The 20270-nt window shown below is 45.2% G+C and overlaps 1 protein-coding gene across 1 annotated transcript; it reads right to left on the reverse strand.

Annotated features, from left to right (window-relative positions):
- Positions 1-3080: 3080 nt before the first annotated feature.
- On the reverse strand, positions 3081-19446 carry LOC132023247 (2'-5'-oligoadenylate synthase-like protein 2). The gene is made up of 6 exons (XM_059408605.1): positions 19021-19446; positions 10929-11217; positions 9960-10135; positions 6777-7018; positions 6185-6326; positions 3081-4295 (listed from the first exon to the last, which is right to left on the reverse strand). Exons 1-6 carry the CDS (start codon positions 19216-19218, stop codon positions 3822-3824), a joined length of 1521 nt encoding a protein of 506 aa, XP_059264588.1. The 5' UTR covers positions 19219-19446; the 3' UTR covers positions 3081-3821.
- Positions 19447-20270: the final 824 nt, after the last annotated feature.

The following is a 20270-nucleotide window of genomic DNA, read 5'->3' on the forward strand; positions in this document are numbered from 1 at the left end:
TCTCGGAGCCTAAGATCGAACCCCATGTCAGGCTTGCTGCTCAGTGGGGGGAATCTGCTTCTCTGCTCCTTCCCCTACCTGTCTCCTCATGCTCGTTCTCTCTCAAATAAATAAATCAAAATCTTAAAAAAAAAAAAAAAAGTCCCAACAGGGGAATCTGGCTGCTTGGATCAGAATGGTAGCAGTGAAGGTAGGGAGAAGTTGTATGATTTTTTAAAAAGATTTTATTTATTTATTTGAGAGAGAGAGAGAGAGAGAGAGAGAGAAAGAGCATGAGCTGGGGGGAGGGGCAGTGGTAGAAGGAGAAGCAGACTTCCCACTGAGTAGGACTTGATCCCAGGATGCTGGGATCATGACCAGAGAGGAAGGCAGACACCTAACTGACTGAGCCACCCAGGTGCCCCTGATTTAATTTTTTTTTTTAAAGATTTTTTAAAATTTATTTATCAGAGAGGGGGGGGGAGAGTGAGCACAGGCAGACAGAGGCAGAGGGAGAAGCAGGCTCCCTGCCAAGCAAGGAGCCCAATGTGGGACTCGATCCCAGGACGCTGGGATCATGACCTGAGCCGAAGGCAGCTGCTTAACCAACTGAGCCACCCAGGCGTCCCGATTTAATTTTTTTATTATGGAAAATTTCAAACATAAACAAAAGTGGAAATAACAAAAGGAACCTCTGTGAACCATCATTCAGCTTCCACAATGATCAAACTGAGGAAGGAAAGGGTTAAGGTGTAGGGAGGGAGGCATAGGGAGCCCCTGACTAGGCTCTGAAACTATTCCTGGCAGGCAGAGGCTCTAAGAGAGGCTGGACAAGAGATAAGGGAACAGACCAGACCACCGGCCCCGGATGTTAGGGAGTCATTTTCTTTGGTGGCTACAGTGTAATCACAGAAAAATTACCAGACCTCAAAGAAATGAGTCATTAAGGGTGTTACCAATAACACCTGCTCAAACCAAGATGGCACGAGAAACTCAAGGTCACAAGCTTCCTGGTTGAGTTTTCAATAAAGGACCCACCCTGAAAACCCTCAGTGGAAACCCATGAGGGACCCCTCTCACTCTAGAGAGCATTTTTCTTGCCTTTCTGCTCTCACCTTCACTTAATAAACTTTCACTTCCCTTGACCCTTTTGTGTCTGGCAAGATTCATTCTTCAACCCAGTGAAACAAGAACCCTCCGATCCTGCAACAAAATGGCATTCGGTGATTCTTGCATCCACGTGTCCTCTCCTGTGTTATTTAAGCATGAACCCCAGATGTTGCATCATGTTCCTGCATCTATTTTGAATATAAACAGATCTTGCTAATGGATAGAATATGGTGTGAGACCAAGACTGGACCAAAGGACCATTCCGAGGCTTTGGTTTGGCAACTGGAAGGATGGAATTGTCCTTAAGTGAGATGGTTAAGACAGGAAAGGGCCAGCGTAGAAGACTTCCTAACCTCAGTATTCCTATATGTAAAAAGGGAGAGAAGGTATTAAGCATACTCCTCCACCTAAGTTCCCGGGCAGTTGTGAGGACAGGAATCTAATGACATCATGTCGATAAAGACTCTTGGTGTCAATGCCAGGCAAAGGCATGGAGTTATTAAGTTACTAAGTAATAGAAAATAAATAATTTTATTGAGCTGCAGAAGCAGATCTTAGTCAAGGCTTTGGAGGCAAAAAAGATACCCTACCTAGTCACATTCACTCAATGAGTAGGAGTTCATTCAATTTAGGTTAATGATGGGGGGGATTTTATTTTATTTTTTTTAAACAGGCTGGTCTAACAGCACCCTGCAGCATCTCTCCCTGGGGCTGTGAGTGCTTTTGATTCTCTCTTGCTATGCATGGCTCCATTCTTTGTGCAGAGGGAAGACTTTTTACTCATACGTAGACTTGACCTTGGGAAGTTCTGCTCTGATTGCATTTCTGCTTAGACATTCATGCTCATTTAGCTATACTGGGAACTGCGGTACTTGGTCCCACCCCCCAGGGCTCAAAATCAGGCTAAGTAAAACCAATAGATGGGAGTCTATGCTAGGTCAGCTGATCACTCTGGGTCCAATTAGGTTTGGACAGATGAGCGAAGCTATTGGGTCGGAGCTTGTTATGGTTTACACTATGGCATGGAGCGCATATGGGTGATTGGGCAATTTCAAGGAATGAGACAGCAGTTACCATGTGGTTTCTAAAATAGCATTGGGCTGAGACCCTCAGGAAGATAAGAGGGAAGAATTCAAAGTCATTCTTTGGTTCATTCGTTTATTGAGCAAGCACGTGCTGAACATGTGTGCCAGGTAGACAGCATTCTAGACCATGGGGACACAGGAATAAGGCCCTTGTCAAGTCTCATTAGATTAGAGAGACGAATGATCCAACAACAGAACACAACGAGGGTCCCAAGTGTTTTCATGGAATTCTGAATTGGGTGTGGGGGCAGGAAGTGACCAAGTTGGCTGTGGGGGGCTTCTAGCAATGGTTCTCAACTGGAGCATGCACCAGAATTACTTGGAAGACTTGTTTGGACACAGACTGCTGAACCCCATCACCAGAGGACCTGACTCAGGTAAATCCGGGATAGCTGCTGAGAATTTTCATTTCTAAGACATTCCCAGGTGGTGTGCTGATTCTGCTGGTCTGGGGTACATACTTGGAGAATGATGACTTAGAGCTTTGAGTGTTGACAGATAGAAACACGAGGGAAAAGGGATAGTTGAATCGGTCACGGTGTCATGATCCAGAATTTGGTGCTCTGGAGCTTCGAGAGTTTGGGCTCACCTGGTGTGTTTTGAGAGTGATGAGGAGAGAGTGAGAAGCAAGCAATCACTTAATTGTCAAAGACCTTGAATGCCAAGACAAAGAACTTAAACTTTGTTCAATAGGTAATAGGAGCCATTGGAGGACTTCCTGCAGGGAAGGGTACATTCATACTTATGCTTCTGAAAATCACAGTGGTCTGGGTGGAAAGGGGTAGGTGAGGGAACAGAACCATAGAAATCTACATCATGTGCAGCCTGACCTGGGGACCTGTGGCTTTGAATCGAGGAGCTAGGTTCTTATCTCACCAAGTCGAAGAATGACTCTCACCAACAAAGGAGGGTGAGTAAAGCAATAGAGTTTTATTAGGAAGGGTACAGAAAAAGCTCTCAGGAGTGAGGGCTCCCAACGTGGTTGCCACTGAGGGCTTGTAGTCTGTCTTTTTTTCTTTTTAATATATACTTTTAAAAAATTTTAAATAAACATATAATGTATTATTAGCCCCACGGGTACAGGTCTGTGAATCGCCAGGTTTACACACTTCACAGCACTCACCATAGCACATACCCTCCCCAGTGTCCATAACCCCACCCCCTTCCCTCCCCCTCCCTCCCCTCGCCCACCCTCAGTTTGTCTTGTGAGATTAAGAGTCTCTTATGGTTTGTCTCCCTCCGGATCCCACCTTGTTTCATTTATTCTTTTCCTACCCCCAAGCCCCCAATGTTGCATCTCCACTTCCTCATATCAGGGAGATCATAATGATAGTTGTCTTTCTCTGATTTGTAGTCTGTCCTTTTATTGAGAAGTGACTGGGTGACTTATAGCCTTGAATTTCTGGTGCCATCTTGGCTTGAGCATGGGCTATTGATAACACCTTTAATGACATACTTCTTTGAGGTTTGTTCATTTTCTATGATACATTGTAGCCACCAAAGAAAAATACTGCCAACCATCGGCCATCTGAGGTCAGGGGGCTGTTCCCTTATCTCTTGTTCACTCTGTCTTGGTGCTTCTGCAAGTCTCAGAGCCTAGCCAGGGACCCGCATCTCTCCCTGCCTATACCTTAATCCTATCCTCACTCAGGTTCTCCTCGTGAGTAGGATGGTGTCACAGTCTTTAATCTGCAGGTCTGAGAGGCTGCGGTGATTCCGCAGAGTCCGACTCTGGAATTTTAGTATCTGATCCACCACAGAAAGTCCCCCAGCTTCCTCAATCTTCTCTTTCAAGTCACGGATGGAGTCCTCAGGGTGGATGGCGTAAGGTTTGCTGTGGCCTTTAGAGTCCTTCACGAAGGCCTGAATCTCAGGAGGGAAGGTCTCCAGTACCCGGATGTTCACTTTAGAGAAGATCCCATAATCTGCTAGTGTCTTCCGGCTGCTGAGCATTTGTCTCTCCCCACCTGGCTCCTGGAAGGAGAGACGCTGCTGCCCGTCGAAGCCCCATATCCTCCTGATCTCTATTTTCATCTTCCAGATGGGACTGTAGGGGTTCACTGAGAATGTCCAGGCCTCCTCTCCTGCCTTTTTCACCGTCACCTGGACATCCCTTGCTGGCTGGAAGGGAAGGAGGACCAGATAAGGACATCTCACCGTCATGGCTGTTGTCTCCAAATCCTCCCCTTCCTGCCCACTGACAATATGACTGATTGCCTACGAAGATACTTACAGTAGGAGAAAGTGCTATTGGTAATTTTCTCAGCCAACAGGTATAAACTGGAACTGTCCCAGGCAGAGCAGAACACCTGATCATCCTAGGCTTACCTGACCATTGAGTCGCCTGACTTGCCTTCTGACTCACCCTGATCAGAGTAACAACCGGCAGCAGTTCTTGAAGTAACCATTCCTCCTATGCGGAACTGTTCAGAGTCCCTATCTGTCCTATGGGGATAACATTAACACCTACACAGGTGTTTGGGCTACTCTAGGTTAAATCATTTAACAGATGGAGGTGGTCAAGGATATTCACTGTAACAGCAAAAGTCTGGAAGCAGCTTAAAAATCTTTCAGTGGGGCAGTGGTCACAAAAGAGAAGGTACTTTCCTCCATTGGATCAAGATATAGCTGTTAATCCAGGGGGACTCGAAGTCTGGTCCAAGTGTGTGTCCCTTGTCCTGGCATAATTAGCATCACCCCGTTTCATGCTCAAAAATATCCTGCTTTGGACATTGTGTTACATGGTCAAGCCCTTTTAGGTCTACAGGTGTGGATATGGAATTGCCTTTCTGATAATTTAATTGAGTAACATAAATAGCCGAATAGTCTAAGTAAATAAAAGCAAAAACACAAAAAATTTAGATTACGGTCAGACAGGAGCATGCTAGTGTGTGGGCGGCGTATCTATCTACAGAAGGAGATGCAGGACATCGATAAATGGATGTTGGGGAGAAGGCGGTACCTAGAGCCTGGGAATCGGGATGGGAAGGCAACTTACTTTAGTTGTGTGTTCTTTTCAACAGTGTGATTTTTAAAATTATTTGCTAAACATGTGTGTTACTTTTTCACAAAACGATAATATTAAAAAAGGTGGTGGGGAGGGTTCTTAGCAAGAGCTGGAGGACAGTCCCATGAATCTTGCCTTGCGGGAGCCTCCTGGTCCACTGGACATGCCTGTCAGTGGGCCAGGGCTGGGTGGCAGGTCCTTCTCAGGCCTGAGGAACTGCTGCAGATCTGCCTTCGAGGCCAGCCACAGGATTTCCCTGCAGGCTACGAGATGTGGGACTGGCAATGAGATCTCTAGGGGAGTAGCAGGTTAGGGAAATAAGGTCTCTCTCAGTTGAGCTGATAGCCACCTCCTGGTCTTTGAACCCTGGATTCCTATAGTGTTCAGACCCAGGACTGCCATGGTCATGTGGGGGAAACCCGTGAATGGGGAAGGGGGGGTCGCACACTAGGGGTGTTGCTGTCTGCAGTGGAATCCAGCGCTCCTAACTGATCGTTTCTGGATACATCTCTGAAATCTCTCTCTTTTTAAAAATAAAACTTAATTTAAATATTTTTAGTAATCTCTACACCCAACATGGGGCTCAAATCCACAACCCTGAGATCAAGAGTCGCATGCTTTTTGACTGAGCCAGTGAGGTGTCCCTTAAATCATTTTTGACAGCAAGAAGTTGAGCTTTCAACAATGCATAATAGGGAAAATGTTACCCTACAGAGGGTATGTATGTGAAAGGCTTTGATTATATTTTTCCAGTGGCTACAGAGCAGGGAAGAAACTGCCCATTTTACAGATGAAAGAACTGAGGCCAGACACTTAGAGCAGAAGGGGAAGACTTGCTGGTTGCCTGGGATATCTCCATGGTGTGTGGGGGGGGTGCTACCTGTCCTGGGGTCTTAGAGGTGCTGTGGCCAGAAGCTGAGAGGGTTCACTGGGGGGTGGGTGCTGAAGTGAGGTCAGCACTGGGTCATGACTGAGGCATGGGCTGGCATGGGGATGATCATACCTGTATGTACCAGGCCTGGTTGGGGTCTTCAGTCCTGAAGCAGGCCTGTTCCAGTTCACGAACAGCCTCCCTGGCCACCAGGTCCCATCTCTTTTTGCTTCCCAGGTTGTTGGTAGGATCAGCTGGGTCCAGGATAACTGGCCTGAGAGAGAGAAAGGGAAGTAGATCTCCATCACACTTAGGACTCTGGCCTCTGTTACTGAAGTCTGTAGGACGTGCAAGGCCTCCTTGTAGGGAGGCCTCCCTGCAAGCTAAACCTAAGTTGGCCTGGTCAGAGTGAATCTCGGGGACTCTGCTTAGAACGCTAGGGCAAAGGCACTCTCTCTTGTAGTGAAAGGGATGAGGGCAGATGAGGAGACTGGAACTGATGGTCGCCTGAATTCAAAGGCAAAACACAGGGAAGGGCAGGGCTGAGTGATTTCACAGACTGCAACCCTAATGAAATAGCAAACATCTGGATCACACCATACCCGAAGCTTCATTTATCCTTGGGCTTCTCAGTTACAGAAACCAATAAATTCCCTTTGTTTAAAAAAGCGTGTGAGTTGGGTTTCCTGTTCCTTGAAGCTGAAAATAATGCCAATATACTCACCTGTGTTCCTTCAAACGTTGTTTGACATACATTCTGACAGTCTCATTTTGGAAATCATAGTACTTGGTCCAATATATGCAGATGTTTTGATAATTGATGAGGAGTTCCATCACAGCTCTATACCCTTCATCCAGGCTGAAGTTATCGCTTTGGTTTGTGCCTATTTCCCAGGCATAGATGGTCAATAGCTCCAGTGCATATTTTGGGGGCAATGCTGCATTTCGATATTTAGGTTTCAATTTCTGTGGGTTTGGGGGGAAAGGGAGACAGAGAGAGAGAGAGAGAGAGAGAGAGAGAGAAAATAAATATGAGATGCTACCCTGGGAATTGAGAATTTCTAGTTCTCTCTGTTTCTAGATCCCAGTAATATTTTGTCAACTTCAGGAATGCCAGGCTGGCTCAATAGATAGAGCATGGTACTCTTGATCTCAGGGTTGTAAGTTCAAGACCCTGTCATGTATAGAGCTTGCTTAAAAATAAATAAATAAAAATAATACAGAAAAGAACTACTTTGTCAACTCCATTTTGTATCTGGACTATGTAGCAAGTCCATGAAATTTGAAGTGGGTCTAGAAGCTTGGTCTCTAGAAGAATTACGTCCCATGGCCAGCAAAATTTCCATGAAAGGGGAAATTGAAGCCTCTCATGGACATTTTAGGCCCCACAAGTCTATGTTCTTGAGTTGGGATGGGGGAGACAATGCAGTATGGTGAATATAGGGTCTAATTAAAGAAAACAAAGCATATAGATACACTGAAAACATAACACAAAAACCAGAACAAATGGAAAGATGGAAAAAGAGTTAAGAGTGTGAAATTTTTAGTTCCTCAAAAATTCATTTAGAAATTTATTGCAATTACAATTTGAATCCCACCAGTTTTTTATTCTTTTTTTTTTTTTTTAAGATTTTATTTATTTATTTGACAGACAGAGATCACAAGTAGGCAGAGAGGCAGGCAGAGATAGAGAGAGAGAGAGGGAAGCAGGCTTCCTGCGGAGCAGGGAGCCCGATGCGGGGCTCGATCCCAGGACCCTGAGATCATGACCCGAGCTGAAGGCAGCAGCCCAAACCACTGAGCCACCCAGGCGCCCCTCCCACCAGTTTTTTAGTGGGAGAAAAATGATCTTAAGATTCAAATATAGGAATAAATGCTTAGGAAATCCAAGAAAATTGTGAGAAAGAAAAATAGAGAGGTTGGGATTTGTTTTCTCAGATATTTCTCATAAAAAGTATGTTTTTGGTGTCAGAATAAGCAATAGCCAAGTGTAACAGAATGGATAGCCCAGAACTAGTTCCCAGTAGATTAAAAAAACTTAACAAAGACTGACAAGGGTGATGGAAGATGGGAAAAAATGCACAACCCAACAAATGATGCTAGCACAATTTTCCCACCATTTGGAAGAAAATAATGATGATCCCACTGTGGCAACAAATACCAAAATAGTTTATAAATGGAGTGAAAGAATTTGTGAAACATAGTAGAAGAAAATTAGAAGACCACCTACACACGGTGGGCAAGACAGAAAACCTACAACCCAGAAAAGTCAGACCCATTTTTGTGTCTGTTTTTTTTTTTAAGGATTTTATTTATTTATTTATTTGACAGAGAGATCACAAGTAGACAGAGAGGCAGGCAGAGAGAGAGGGAAGCAGGCTCCCCGCTGAGCAGAGAGCCTGACTCGGGCCTCGATCCCAGGACCCTGAGATCATGACCTGAGCCGAAGGCAGCGGCTTAACCCACTGAGCCACCCAGGCGCCCTTTGTGTCTGTTTTTAAGTAATCTCTACAATCATGTGTGGCTTTGAACCCATGACCCTAAGATCGAGGGTTGCACACTCTTCCAAACGAGCCAACCAGGCATCTTTCTTTGTGTATTTTATTTTATTTAATGATTTTTTAATTCATTTTAGAAAGAGAGAGATTGCCTGAGCATGGGGAAGAGTAGCGGTGGGGGTGTGAGGGGGGACAGAATCCTCCAGCAGACTCCCCGCTGAGCCCGGAGTCCCACTGGGGGCTGGATCCCAGGAGCCAAGATGGTGATGTGAGCTGAAACCAGGAGTCTGTCCTTCAACTGACTGAGCCACCCAGGTTCCCCCCCCCCCAACTTTGTATATTTTAAACATTAGAAAAATTATATTGTCAGAGATACTTTAATTAAGGGCCATAGAGGAGTGCTCTATTGGTGAAAACATTGTAATACATGAGAAATAGCAGTAAATATCTACATAATTTACAAAAAGCTCTCACAACTTATTAAAAAAAACCCAAAATACCCAATGGAAAACGATGCAAAATACATTAACACGTTAACTCCCCTAAGTTCAACTCCAAATGTCAGTAAGCAAATGCATGTTTGCAAAGAGTGAACTACAGAAAGAGTAAGGCATCATGTGGGTCCACTTACGTGAGCTCTGGGCATAGCAGTGTGAACAAAGAGAGAGGAATGAAGGGACAGTCTCCAAAAACATTTTTGGTGTCATTTCAGGCATTTCATCTGAATTTTACCTTCCTTTTTATACTTCTTTTCGTGCATTACTTGAATTTTTCACAAGTTCAATGTAATGCTCAAATAATCAGAAAAAGTGATTATTATTATGAAAACTATTATTATTATTAAATGTTATTATTATAAAAACCAGCCTAGCATAGTCAGGCACCTTGGTGTCTCAGCCTAACTTTAGCCCTTGAGCCTCAGTTTTCTCATCCCTGAAATGGGGCTAATGTAGAATGCCTACATGACAGGGTTGCTGGAAAGACAGAAAAAATATGCAGAGCACTCAGAAGACAATTAATGCTCAGTAAACAGCAGCTTTCTTCCCATTGCTGTTACATGAAATGCCTGAGGTCTGAAGTCTGTGGACAATCACATTGGCGGAGCACTTGGGTGGCTCAGTCAGTTGAACCTCTGCCTTCAGCTCAGGTCATGATCCTGGAGTCCCAGGATTGAGCCCAAGTCAGGCTCCCTGCTCAGTAGGGAGTCTATTTCTCCCTCTGCTTTTCACCCAGCTCTCTCTTTCCACCTCCCCCAATAAATAAACAAATCTTAAAAAAAAAAAAAAAAAAGTTAGCATACGCCTGCCCTCCCTCTTGTCTCTGCATCTCCCAGTCCAGCACCTCCCAGGCCCGAGCCGCCCAGCCCTGGCACCCAAGCCCCACACCCAACCCCGCTCTGAGCCCCATACCTGCTGGTGCCAGTACTTCACCATCCGCAAGAGGTTCTTTAGCTTAACAGGGCGACTTTTCACAAAGTGCCGCTGCAACTCTGTGAAGCTGGGCGAGAATTCCCCAGGGGGGGCACCACTGGTTATTAAGTCTTCATAGATTTCCGGTGATGGTTTAGAGTCTCGGCAAAAATTTTCTGGGAGAGAAAAGAACCTGGTTTAAGAAAATCCACCATCTGAGGACAAGAAGATGGGAAAAAACTGCTAGGTAGAGAGGACTCATAAATGATCTCACAGAATCCCCACTCCTGTATTCTTTTCCCTATTTTACATCAAAACAGGTAGAGGCTTACCGAGTTTGGTAGCCCCCTCAAAAGTCACAGAGATTTTAAATGACTCACAATGCCCAAAGACTTTACCCTGTGTTGGGCACTGGGCTAAGCTCACGGAGCCTTAGGACAGCTCCATGAAGTAGGTAAAATTAAGTGGAACCATAAAGAGCACCATCTTTGTGGATCAAACATGGTCAAATATTGTCAATTTCCTATGGTTCAACCTGATACTATCCCATTTAACAGGTTGGTACATTGAGTCTTAGAGGTGTTAGATACCTTGCCCAAGATCACAGTTAGTAAGTCTTAAGCTAAAATTAAAAGACATTAAGAGTTCGGTTTTTAAAATGATTCCAATCTAATCCTAACTCCAAAGACCTTGAAGTGCTTTCTTATCCTGGTGTTTCCCAGAGGGTCACAGAGGAGTCTCTCCTTGAGCTGGGTGGGAAAAGTCCCCTCTCTCTCCAGCATGGGGCATGGTAGCACATACGTTTATGGAACGACTTAACTTCAAGATACAGCTCGAGTTGCAGCACCCCCAGATAAAGTGAACTCTACTCTCTCCCCCCTGGTTTCTACTTTCCTATACCTCCCCCAACACCAGTTTGGTGAAGACTCCCTTCTAGTTTCTTGGGCCCCAAACCATTATTGTCTTTACTCAGAGCATCATAGGCTGGAAGCACATCCACTCCAATGGCTTTACTGTTCTTCCTGAGCTGGACCTGGAAGGACAGCGAGCGGGGGACCCTGGTGGTCTCTTTCCGTGGGACCATGGTGATGCTGTAGGCTAGGCTCCTGCTGTACTTGGTCAGTCTCTTCTTAATGAAGTTGATGACAAATTCGCGGTGGTCTGCCTGGTCTTGGAAGCTGGAGAAGCAGCTCAAGAACAAGACCAAGTCCACATCAGAGCTGTAGTTCAGCGTTGTCCCCTTCCCAGAGGAGCCGCCCTGGGGAGGAAATTAATGTTGAAGCTTCGCCTATCTTGGGGCCTGAAGCTTTGAGGTCAGGGTGAAGCCAGAGGCACCCATGTTAGGCTGTTTACATAGGTGCCAAAAGGAGACCTTGGTCTCTTCCATATGTGGTGGCCTTTGCTGACCACATCTCTTTGTTAGTTTAGACAAATTAAGTGCATGATTAACTATTCAAAGATATAAATGAAAGGCAAAACTCCACTGTACCTCAGGCCCTAAGCTCCTTCTGCAGAGGCACCCACAGTTACCAGCTTCTTCTGTATTATTCCAGAGATGCTTGATGCCTAAACCCATGCTGTCCAATATGGTAGCCAAGAGCCACATGTGGCTAATTACATTTGAATGAAACGAAATTTATAAATACAGTCTTTCAGCCATACTAGCTTCCGTCCAAGTGTTCAATAGCCACCCACAGAGAGTGATGGGGGGTACATGTAGAGAACATTTCCATCACTAGGAAAGTTCTATTGGACATCTCTGGCCTAGCCAGACAGACTTTAACATATATATTTTGTATATACATTTTGTGTGTGTAGGCACAAACATATTTTTTGGACATTGTGTCTGTACATGTGCGTATATGAAGGATACTGGAAATCCTAGTGCATTGGTAGCATACGTGTTCATAGAATGAGGCCCAGCTGTAGCCTTGAAAGGTACATCGTAAATCTTTCCTCCTGGATAAGAAAAAAGCTGGAAAAGGAATTTAGGTGTCACGGACAAACACCCAAATTCATGGGCAAGGTGATGATGGAGTTTCTCCATTAGAGGGGGACTGAGAATGATGGAAAGTCCTGCCTGCCTTTATTTACTTCACTTGCAAATGATCTTCTTCTTGCCTGGTCCTTTCCCCCACTTACTGCTGATGCACTTGCAGAGAATGAACTAGAAAACTACATGTTCCTAATATTTGGTCAAAAGAAATCTCAACAAGAAAAGCAGAAATTGTTTCCTCTTTCTCAAACGTGTAGAAATGCATCCACTGTCCTGAGGCCTGATTTGTGGCCCAGGATGTGATCTACTCTGGAGAATGTTCCATATGCACTTGAGAAGAATGTGTATCCTGTTGCTTTAGGGTGGAATGTTCTCGATATATCTGTGAAGTCCATCAGGTCCAGTGTGCCACTCAAGGCCCTTGTTTCCTGGTTGATCTTCTGCTTGGATGATCTGTCCATTTCAGTGTGTGTGGGGGGGTTGTTAAAGTCCTCTACTATTACTGTATCATCAATGTGCTTCTTTAACTTTGTTATGAATTGGTTTATATACCAGTCTGCTCCCAGGATAAGGGGCATAGATATTTACAATCACTAGGTCTTCTTGTAGGGTGGACCCTTTAATTATGTTATAGGGTCCTTCCTCATCTCTTTTTATAGTCTTTGGTTTAAAATCTAATCTGTCTGTTATAAGGATTGCCACCCCAGCTTTCTTCTAACGTCCATTAGCATGGTAAATGGTTTTCCACCTCCTCACTTTATGTCTGAAGTGTCTTTGGTCTAAAATGAGTCTGTTGAGGTACTTGGGTGGCTCATTCGGTTAAGTGTCTGCCTTTGGCTCAGGTCATGATCCCAGAGCTCTGGGATTGAGCCCTGGGTTGGGCTCCCTGCTCTGTGGGGAGTCTGCTTCTCCCTCTCCCTCTGCCTGCTGCTCCCCCTTGTGCTGTCAAAGAAATAAATAAAACCCTTTAAAAACAATAAAATGTCTCTCTTGCAGACAGCCTATCAATGGGTCTTACTTCTTTACCCAATCTGATACCCTGTGTCTTTTGGTTGGGTTATTTGGCCCATTTATATTCAGAGTAACTATTGAAAGATACAAATTTAGGGCCATTGTATTATCTGTAAAGTTACTGTTTCTTTCTGGTCTGTGTTACTTTTGTGCTCTCTCATCACTTAAAGGATCCCTTTTAATATTTCTTGTAGGGCTGGTTTGGTGATCACAATTTCTTTTAGTTTCTGTTTATCCTGGAAGCTTTGATCTCTCCTTCCACTCTGAATGACATCCTAGCTGGAAAAAGGACTCTTGGCTGCATGTTTTTGTTTTTGTTTTTTAATTTTCCAATTAGTATTCTGAGTGTATCATGCCAGTCCTTTCTGGCCTGTCAGATCTTTGTGGATGGGTCTGCTGCCCATTTTTAAACATTTCATGAAATCTTTAATAAAATTAAGGAGGGATCACTGTTATATTAAAACAAGACAAACTGGGATGGCCTGGCTGGCTCAGTCAGTGGAGCATGCAATTCTTGTTCTTGGGGTTGTGAGTTCGAGCCCCACACTGGGTGTGGAGGTGACTTAAACATGAAATCTTAAAAAAAAAAGATGAGTAAAAAAGGACAAAAAAGTGCATACTATATGATTGCATTTATACAAAATTCAAGAACAGTTGAGACTAATCTATGTTGTTAAAACTTGGGCTATGATCAGTTGTCTCTGGTAAGAAAGAGAGGGGAACATTCATCTTTTGATATGCATGCTGGTTACACTTGGGAATTCATTAGGAAAATTCATCAGGCTGTACCTTTATGATTTGTACACATTTTTTCATATGTTAAACTTCATTAGGAAAGTATTCAGGAAGGGTACAAAATTAATTTTAGGTAATCCTTAAGCAAAATAAATATTTTTTTGGAAGATTTTATTTATTTATTTGACAGAGAGAGTGAAAGAGGAAACACAAGCAGGGGGAGTGGGAGAGGGAGAAGCAAGCTTCCCACCAAGCAGGGAGCCTGATGTGCGGCTCGATCCTAGCAACTTGGGATCATGGCCCAAGCCAAAAGCATACCCTTAAGGACCGAGCCACCCAGGCACCCTAACCCTTTTAAGTAGGCTCCATACCCAGTGTGGAGCCCAATGCAGGACCTGAACTCACAACCCTGAGTTCAAGACCTGAGCTGAGATCAAGAATCAGATGCTCAACTGAGCCACTCAGGTTCCCTTAGCACAGTGCTTTTGACATCCAACCATGCTGTTCCATATATTACCAGTTTGCTCCACTATCATCCCCATTGTTATAGGTTGTTCCTTGAGTTTTGACTTCCATCCCCCATCTGTCTGCTTATTGTTTACTGTACAGAGTTCTCAAATCCTTTTTTATGTCTGTCTAGTGTTTCAGCTATAATTTGTGAGGCAGTTTGTAAGAGCCTTACTTCCTCTTGGCTGGCACCAGAAATTACTAGTGTAATTTTCAAAAATCATGAGGCAATTTGGACCCCAGATTCCTATGTAATCTTAACTTTGGTACCAGGTTCCTTGACCTGGGGAAAAACAATAGTAGAAAAAGAAAGCATATGGATGTCAGTGGGGTGGCAGTGATCAGACATGGCCAGATGTCTTTGCAAAAGTTACTTCTGGTCCTAGAAGACTCTCCAGGCCACTCATGGTAGGAAATCTGTGAAATCAGTACATCGAACTCAAGAATTAATTCCAGAACTCTCACCGCAATAGAGATAAATGAAACCAGGGAAATTAGATGCAACTTAGAAAATCTAGCACTTAACAAGTTCCAGAAAGGCAGAGAGAAAGAACTGTTACGTACAATGCACAATGTAATCTCTTCCTTCCTCCTCATATAGAAACAGAAATGTTCATTACAAATGTGTCCTTTATGCTATTGCTGGTTTACCAATATTTATCCAAATATGGTGTTTAAATATTTGGCTTGGGACACCTGCATGGCTCAGTTGGTTGGGCAGCTGCCTTTGGCTCAGGTCATGGCCCTGGAGTCTCAGGATTGAGCCCCGCAGCAGGCTCCCTGTTCCACAGGGAGTCTGCTTCTCCCTCTGACCTTCTCCCTTCTCATGTTCTCTCATACTCTCTCTCAAATAAATAAATGAAATCTAAAAAAATTTAAAAAAATTGGCTCTAGGCATTGTTGATCTTGCTCATAATAGTTGGACATAGCTACTGCAGGAGTATTTAAGCTTCTAGAAATAAAGATCATTGAGAGAACAAGAGAAAAGGAGAAGTGATTTTTTTTTTCTTCTTCTCCAAACAGTCTTCACTTGACATTACCCATAAAGGAGAGAATGGGAACTTCAAGTCATGGGTATTTGAAGTAACACAAATGGCAGGTATCCAATGGAAACACAACACTTTTAAATCCATAGAATAAATTTAACATACGTTCCTTTTTTGGTGTTAGGTCCTGAAATCAAAGAAGCTCAAGGAGGCCTACAGCAGAAAGCATGCATCACAATCACTCCAGGGAGTTCAGATATTTGGAAGAATCAGAGCCCAGAAATGCAAAGTTTGTATTTTTTAAGCAACTATAGTAGCCTTTATTTCTTGAAATTCCATTTGGAAGCTCCTGCTTTGCTGATCGCACTCTTGAATCTTTGGCTTCAACTCTGTATTTAAAGATTCTTTGGGGGCGCCTGGGTGACTTAGTCAGTTGGGTAACTGACTGTTGATTTTGGCTCGAGTCATCTCAGGGTCATGGGATTGAGCCCTGCTGCTCTCTCTAAAAAACAAACAACAACAACAACAACAACAACAACAAAACAACACTCTAAAGATCTTTAAGGCTGCACATCCTTCTTTTGGCAGCCACAGTGTTAGAGGATTTTTGTCCTCCTAGTCCTGCGGTTCTTGGTCCTGCTGCTTGGAAGAATGAAGAGGTAGACCTGACAGAGTGGTGGGCAGCAAAGCAAAGTTTATTGAATGTTAGAATAAAGCTCCTGGCAATGGAGGGGACTCCAGAGGGTTGCCATTTTGGCTTTCCTATCCAGGGGTTTTTATTAACTCTTTTGCAGGACTATCTTTTTTTTTTAAAGATTTTATTTATTTATTTGACAGAGAGAGAGATCACAAATAGGCAGAGAGACAGACAGAGAGAGAGATGAGGAGAAGCAGGCTCCCTGCTGAGCAGAGAGCCCTATTACAGGACTATCTTGAACAGCTGGAGTGTGGGCCCCCTGTGGATTGGCTATGGAGGTGTACCAGTCCAAGCTTTGATCATGCCCCCGTCTACCTGATGAAGTCCCAGAACCCAAGTCAGGTTCGGTGGGGTGAGGAGGTTCGGAGCCGACGACTAAAGAAAGAATTCTTAAGACGTTGTTGGTGCAAAAGGTGATTTATTAAAGCACGGGGACAGGGCCCGTGGGCAGGCAGAGATGCAGCTGCCCCGGGTTGTGAGGAGTGGTTGGTTATATACACAGGAGTTGGGTAGGTGAGGACAAAGGGGTGTTCAGAAGGGCTATTGGGGCAAAGAATACTATGAGGATATTGAAGGCTTAGTTGCTATCAAGTAAAGACAATTGGAAGTCTGGTGGAATGTTACATTCCTGCTATCAAGCATCCTTGTTAATGAGATTTAGGTTTAGAAGAAATTTAACTTTATTTACTTTTCCTTCTACTTCCACCTCCTTCGGTTTTTTATGGAGGGGAGGGTGACATTAGGGCTTGAGGAACTGAGTTCTGTGTCTTTAGAAATTGGGCTATTGATAAGGTAACTTCTTTGTTGTAATCTCAAGGACATTTGCAAACCAAGGGAGACTCCTGTCTTGCAGGACTGTGATCTCAGCAAGTTAACTATTTATCATTTTATGGCAGTCAGGGGTGCCTGAGGAATGCTACACCTATGGAGGGGAGCGGATGGAAGGGGGGTGTGCAATGCACCAGCTCTTGCTTTGTCCTCAGCCAGCCTCCTGCTCCCTCATCATACCTATCGGGTTATTGTTCCCGTGTTGCTGCTCATTTGGGCTGACATTTGGAAAACCAACTGTCTCAGCTTGTGATAGTGACCCACGTTTTGTGGTTAATTGTTTTGTTTCAGGATATTCTGTAAGAGTCACTCCTACAGAGGCTGCTAGACAGGATGCCACTGTGGTCTTGTCTATGCTGTGAAACAGGATGCTGGTGGGGTTTTGTCTTAGCTGTCCCCGCTCCCTGTTTTCTTGTTGGGGACCCTGGCCCTGATTACCTAAGTGTCCAATCAGCTCCTCCTAACAATACCACCCCCAGGTGAAGCTTGATTTAGATTAAGCTTGATTAGATTCATGGGACGCCTGGGTGGTTCAGTCGGTTGGGCGTCTGCATTCAGCTCAGGTCATGATTCCCAGGGTCTGGGAATTGAGTCCTGAATAGGGCTTCCCTGCTCTGCAGGGAGCCTGCTTCTCCCTCTGCCTGCTGTTCCCCTGCTTGTATGTGCTCTCTCTCTGACAAATAAATGACAAAACGCTTTTTTAAAAAGTAATTAGATACATGAAAATTAAGGGAAGCTTCACAAAACGGAGTCTGAGGCCAGAGGGGGAGGTCATCAGGGGGAGAGGTACCAACGCCAATTATAGGAATTATCCATGCAGACCACAACAGAACTGTAAACAGGAAAGAAACATCAATTGCAGGCCCCAACAGGAAATCATGTACAATGCATTTTCTATAAGAAATTTACCCTGCAACTCAGCCAATGAGAAAGTCTCATTACTCTGACTGGACTTCCCTTCAAAACAACTCCTGCACCTTCCTCTTCCTTCTCCCTAAATTCCTCTCCTTTGTGTGTTGGACTTGCCTACGGTCATGCCCTAAGGGGCTTGTGCTGAGTTGCCATTCTTTGTTATAAAGTAACTGGTTGTTAAATTTTTTTTTTGTAGGTTAACAGATATCTTTCATTTAGCAAAATTAGCAAAATCTAGAGGATGATTAAAGCAATTTTGATTTAGGGTGATGTTGGGTTCTGGCTCCAGGAAAGCAGGAGGAACAATAGAAATGACCGCCCCGGGGCCGCCATCTTCCAGCCCCCGCCCCTTAACCCTTGACTCTCCCGCCAAAAGGATGTATGCCCAGGTCACTTCTCCACAGGTAACCCAATACCTATGCAGGAAACAGGAGTATCAGGAGCCCCCACCCCATACCCTCCGATCACCAAATACCTTACCATACATGGATGTGAGCCCATGCCCAGCCTTGGCCGGATAAAGGATACCCACCGATTTCCCGACTCCCCTTTCCAGAGTAGCGGAACCTCGCCCGAGGGTGCCCACCTCCTCCCAGAGGGACTTTCCTGGCTGCCCTTCTCCTGAGCCTTGAAACTTCCCTGGAGAGTGCCTTTAATAAATCTTGCCTTGTGCCTTCCTGGCCTGGTGTTGTGTTTACCTCGCCTGCAAAACGTTACAGGTGATTTGTTAAACGTTGAATTATGTGGTCAGCTCCTAAAAATCCCTTTTAACCCATGAAGTACTCACAATTGCTAGGTATATTCTAGCATAACTATGTACATATAGTACCATTTTAGGAGAAAAATACAGATTATAACTTGGAGGGTACAGTAGGTTTAAAATAAGAAGATTTTATTTTAGAGCAAGAGAGCACCAGAGGGAAAGCACCATGAAGGGAGATGAGAGGGGGAGGGAGGAAGGATTCCACGCTGAGAGTGGATTCCCGGTGGGGCTCTTATCTCCCCATCTCCCCCTTCCTGAGATCAGGACCTGAGCATCAACCGAGAGTCCCACGCTTAACCCTCCGAGCCACCCAGGTACCCCAACAGGTTTTCTTCAACAAGAAACAAAAGCGGCCCCTTTATCAGACCTATTATTCGTATTCCACCTGCCCCCCGCCCCCAATCAGCTGGATCCCAAATAATTTCCTCCTCCTGATCATCCTCCTCCATCAGACTTGTTAAAGTTCAAAGGCACTTTCCCACAGTTAATCACGTCTCTTCCTTGTAACAAATCCTGATCAAAGAGGGGGCAGCTCAGAGACGAAAAGACCCCTCCCCCAAGGTCACACGGTCTCCAGGTCACACGGGCTGGGAATCAGAGTCAATCTTAAGTCCCCAGGAGCTCACCTTCACCACCTTCAGCACCCTGACTTCCTGGTCTAGAACCAGCTCATCACGGAAGCAGCGTTCCCGAAAGAAACGCTCTATTCTCTGCCAGGCATCCTTCAGCTCCTCCTTCCAGTCCGGATCGGGCTGAAGGTTCTGCTCCACGAAGACAGACAGCGTGTCTGCAGGGGTGTAAGACGGGACCTCAAAGAACGCCATCTCCACCAGCCCAGGCGGCCGGCCCGGCTGGATTCTCTGGGCTTCTCTAGGCTTTCCCCAGAGGCTGAAGGGCTGGGGAGCTCCTGCTACCCGCTCCGCAGGCGTTCGGCCGCCCACAAGGCTGTTCCTTCCGGCTCCTTCCTGCTCAGGTCTTTGGGAAACCGAAACTGAAAACCGAAAGTGACTTCCTGAAAATGCAATTTTCTGGGCACTCGAGGCTGTCAGGGAAAAGGGCTGAGTGTGGTGGGGCCGAGCGCCCTCTGCAGATCACCCGCTGAGTCTCGGTGTGAGCGTTTCCCCCACCCCCGTGCCCCATTTCCTGCTGCTTGCAGAGCAGACCCCCACCCGCTACAGGAGCTGGATTGTGTGGACCCCTGGGGTAAGGAGGTGCTGAAGCCTGGGAAGTCCTGGAGCCAGACCCAGAACCAGCGGAGCTCTTTCTTTTCTAAGAGCAATGGGAAACACACCTTCAGTTTGCTACTTTGTTCCTAAGGTCCAGGTGAAGTTCCCCTTACCCGCGATGGTGCAAAAAAATAGCAGAGCTTGGGGTTAGGAATTCTACGCTGCCCTCATCCCAACTCCGTCAACAAAATGCCAGAAAGAAGTTTTCTTCTCGTTTTTGTTAATGGCAAAAATTTGCCACTCGTTGAAATCATAGGTTTGGAGCAAGTGCGGGGGACCCACGACTATGGGGAGGAGACTGGGTTTTGGAAATAGGGACATGAAAGGTTTGCTGAGGGGCCAGGAGGCCCTGATGGCTGGCTGCACAGGCCAATCCAGGTTTGGTGGGAGGGATAAAATCAGCAGATTTGCATAAACTACCAACTCCAGAGTCTGCAGCAGAGGGGCTCATGTGGGGTGCCTGGGTGGCTCAGTGAGTTAAGCACCTGTTAAGCACCTGTCTTCAGCTCAGGTCCTGGGCTGGAGTCAACATTGGGCTCCTTGCTCATTGGGGAGCCTGCTTCTCCCTCTCCCTCTGCTCTCCTTCTTGTGTGTGCTCTCTCTGACAAAATTTTAAAAAAGGAGAAAATCCACTTATAGTACTGTATACA

This window comes from Mustela nigripes, chromosome 8 (genome assembly GCF_022355385.1).
Source record: "Mustela nigripes isolate SB6536 chromosome 8, MUSNIG.SB6536, whole genome shotgun sequence".
NCBI lineage: Eukaryota > Metazoa > Chordata > Mammalia > Carnivora > Mustelidae > Mustela > Mustela nigripes.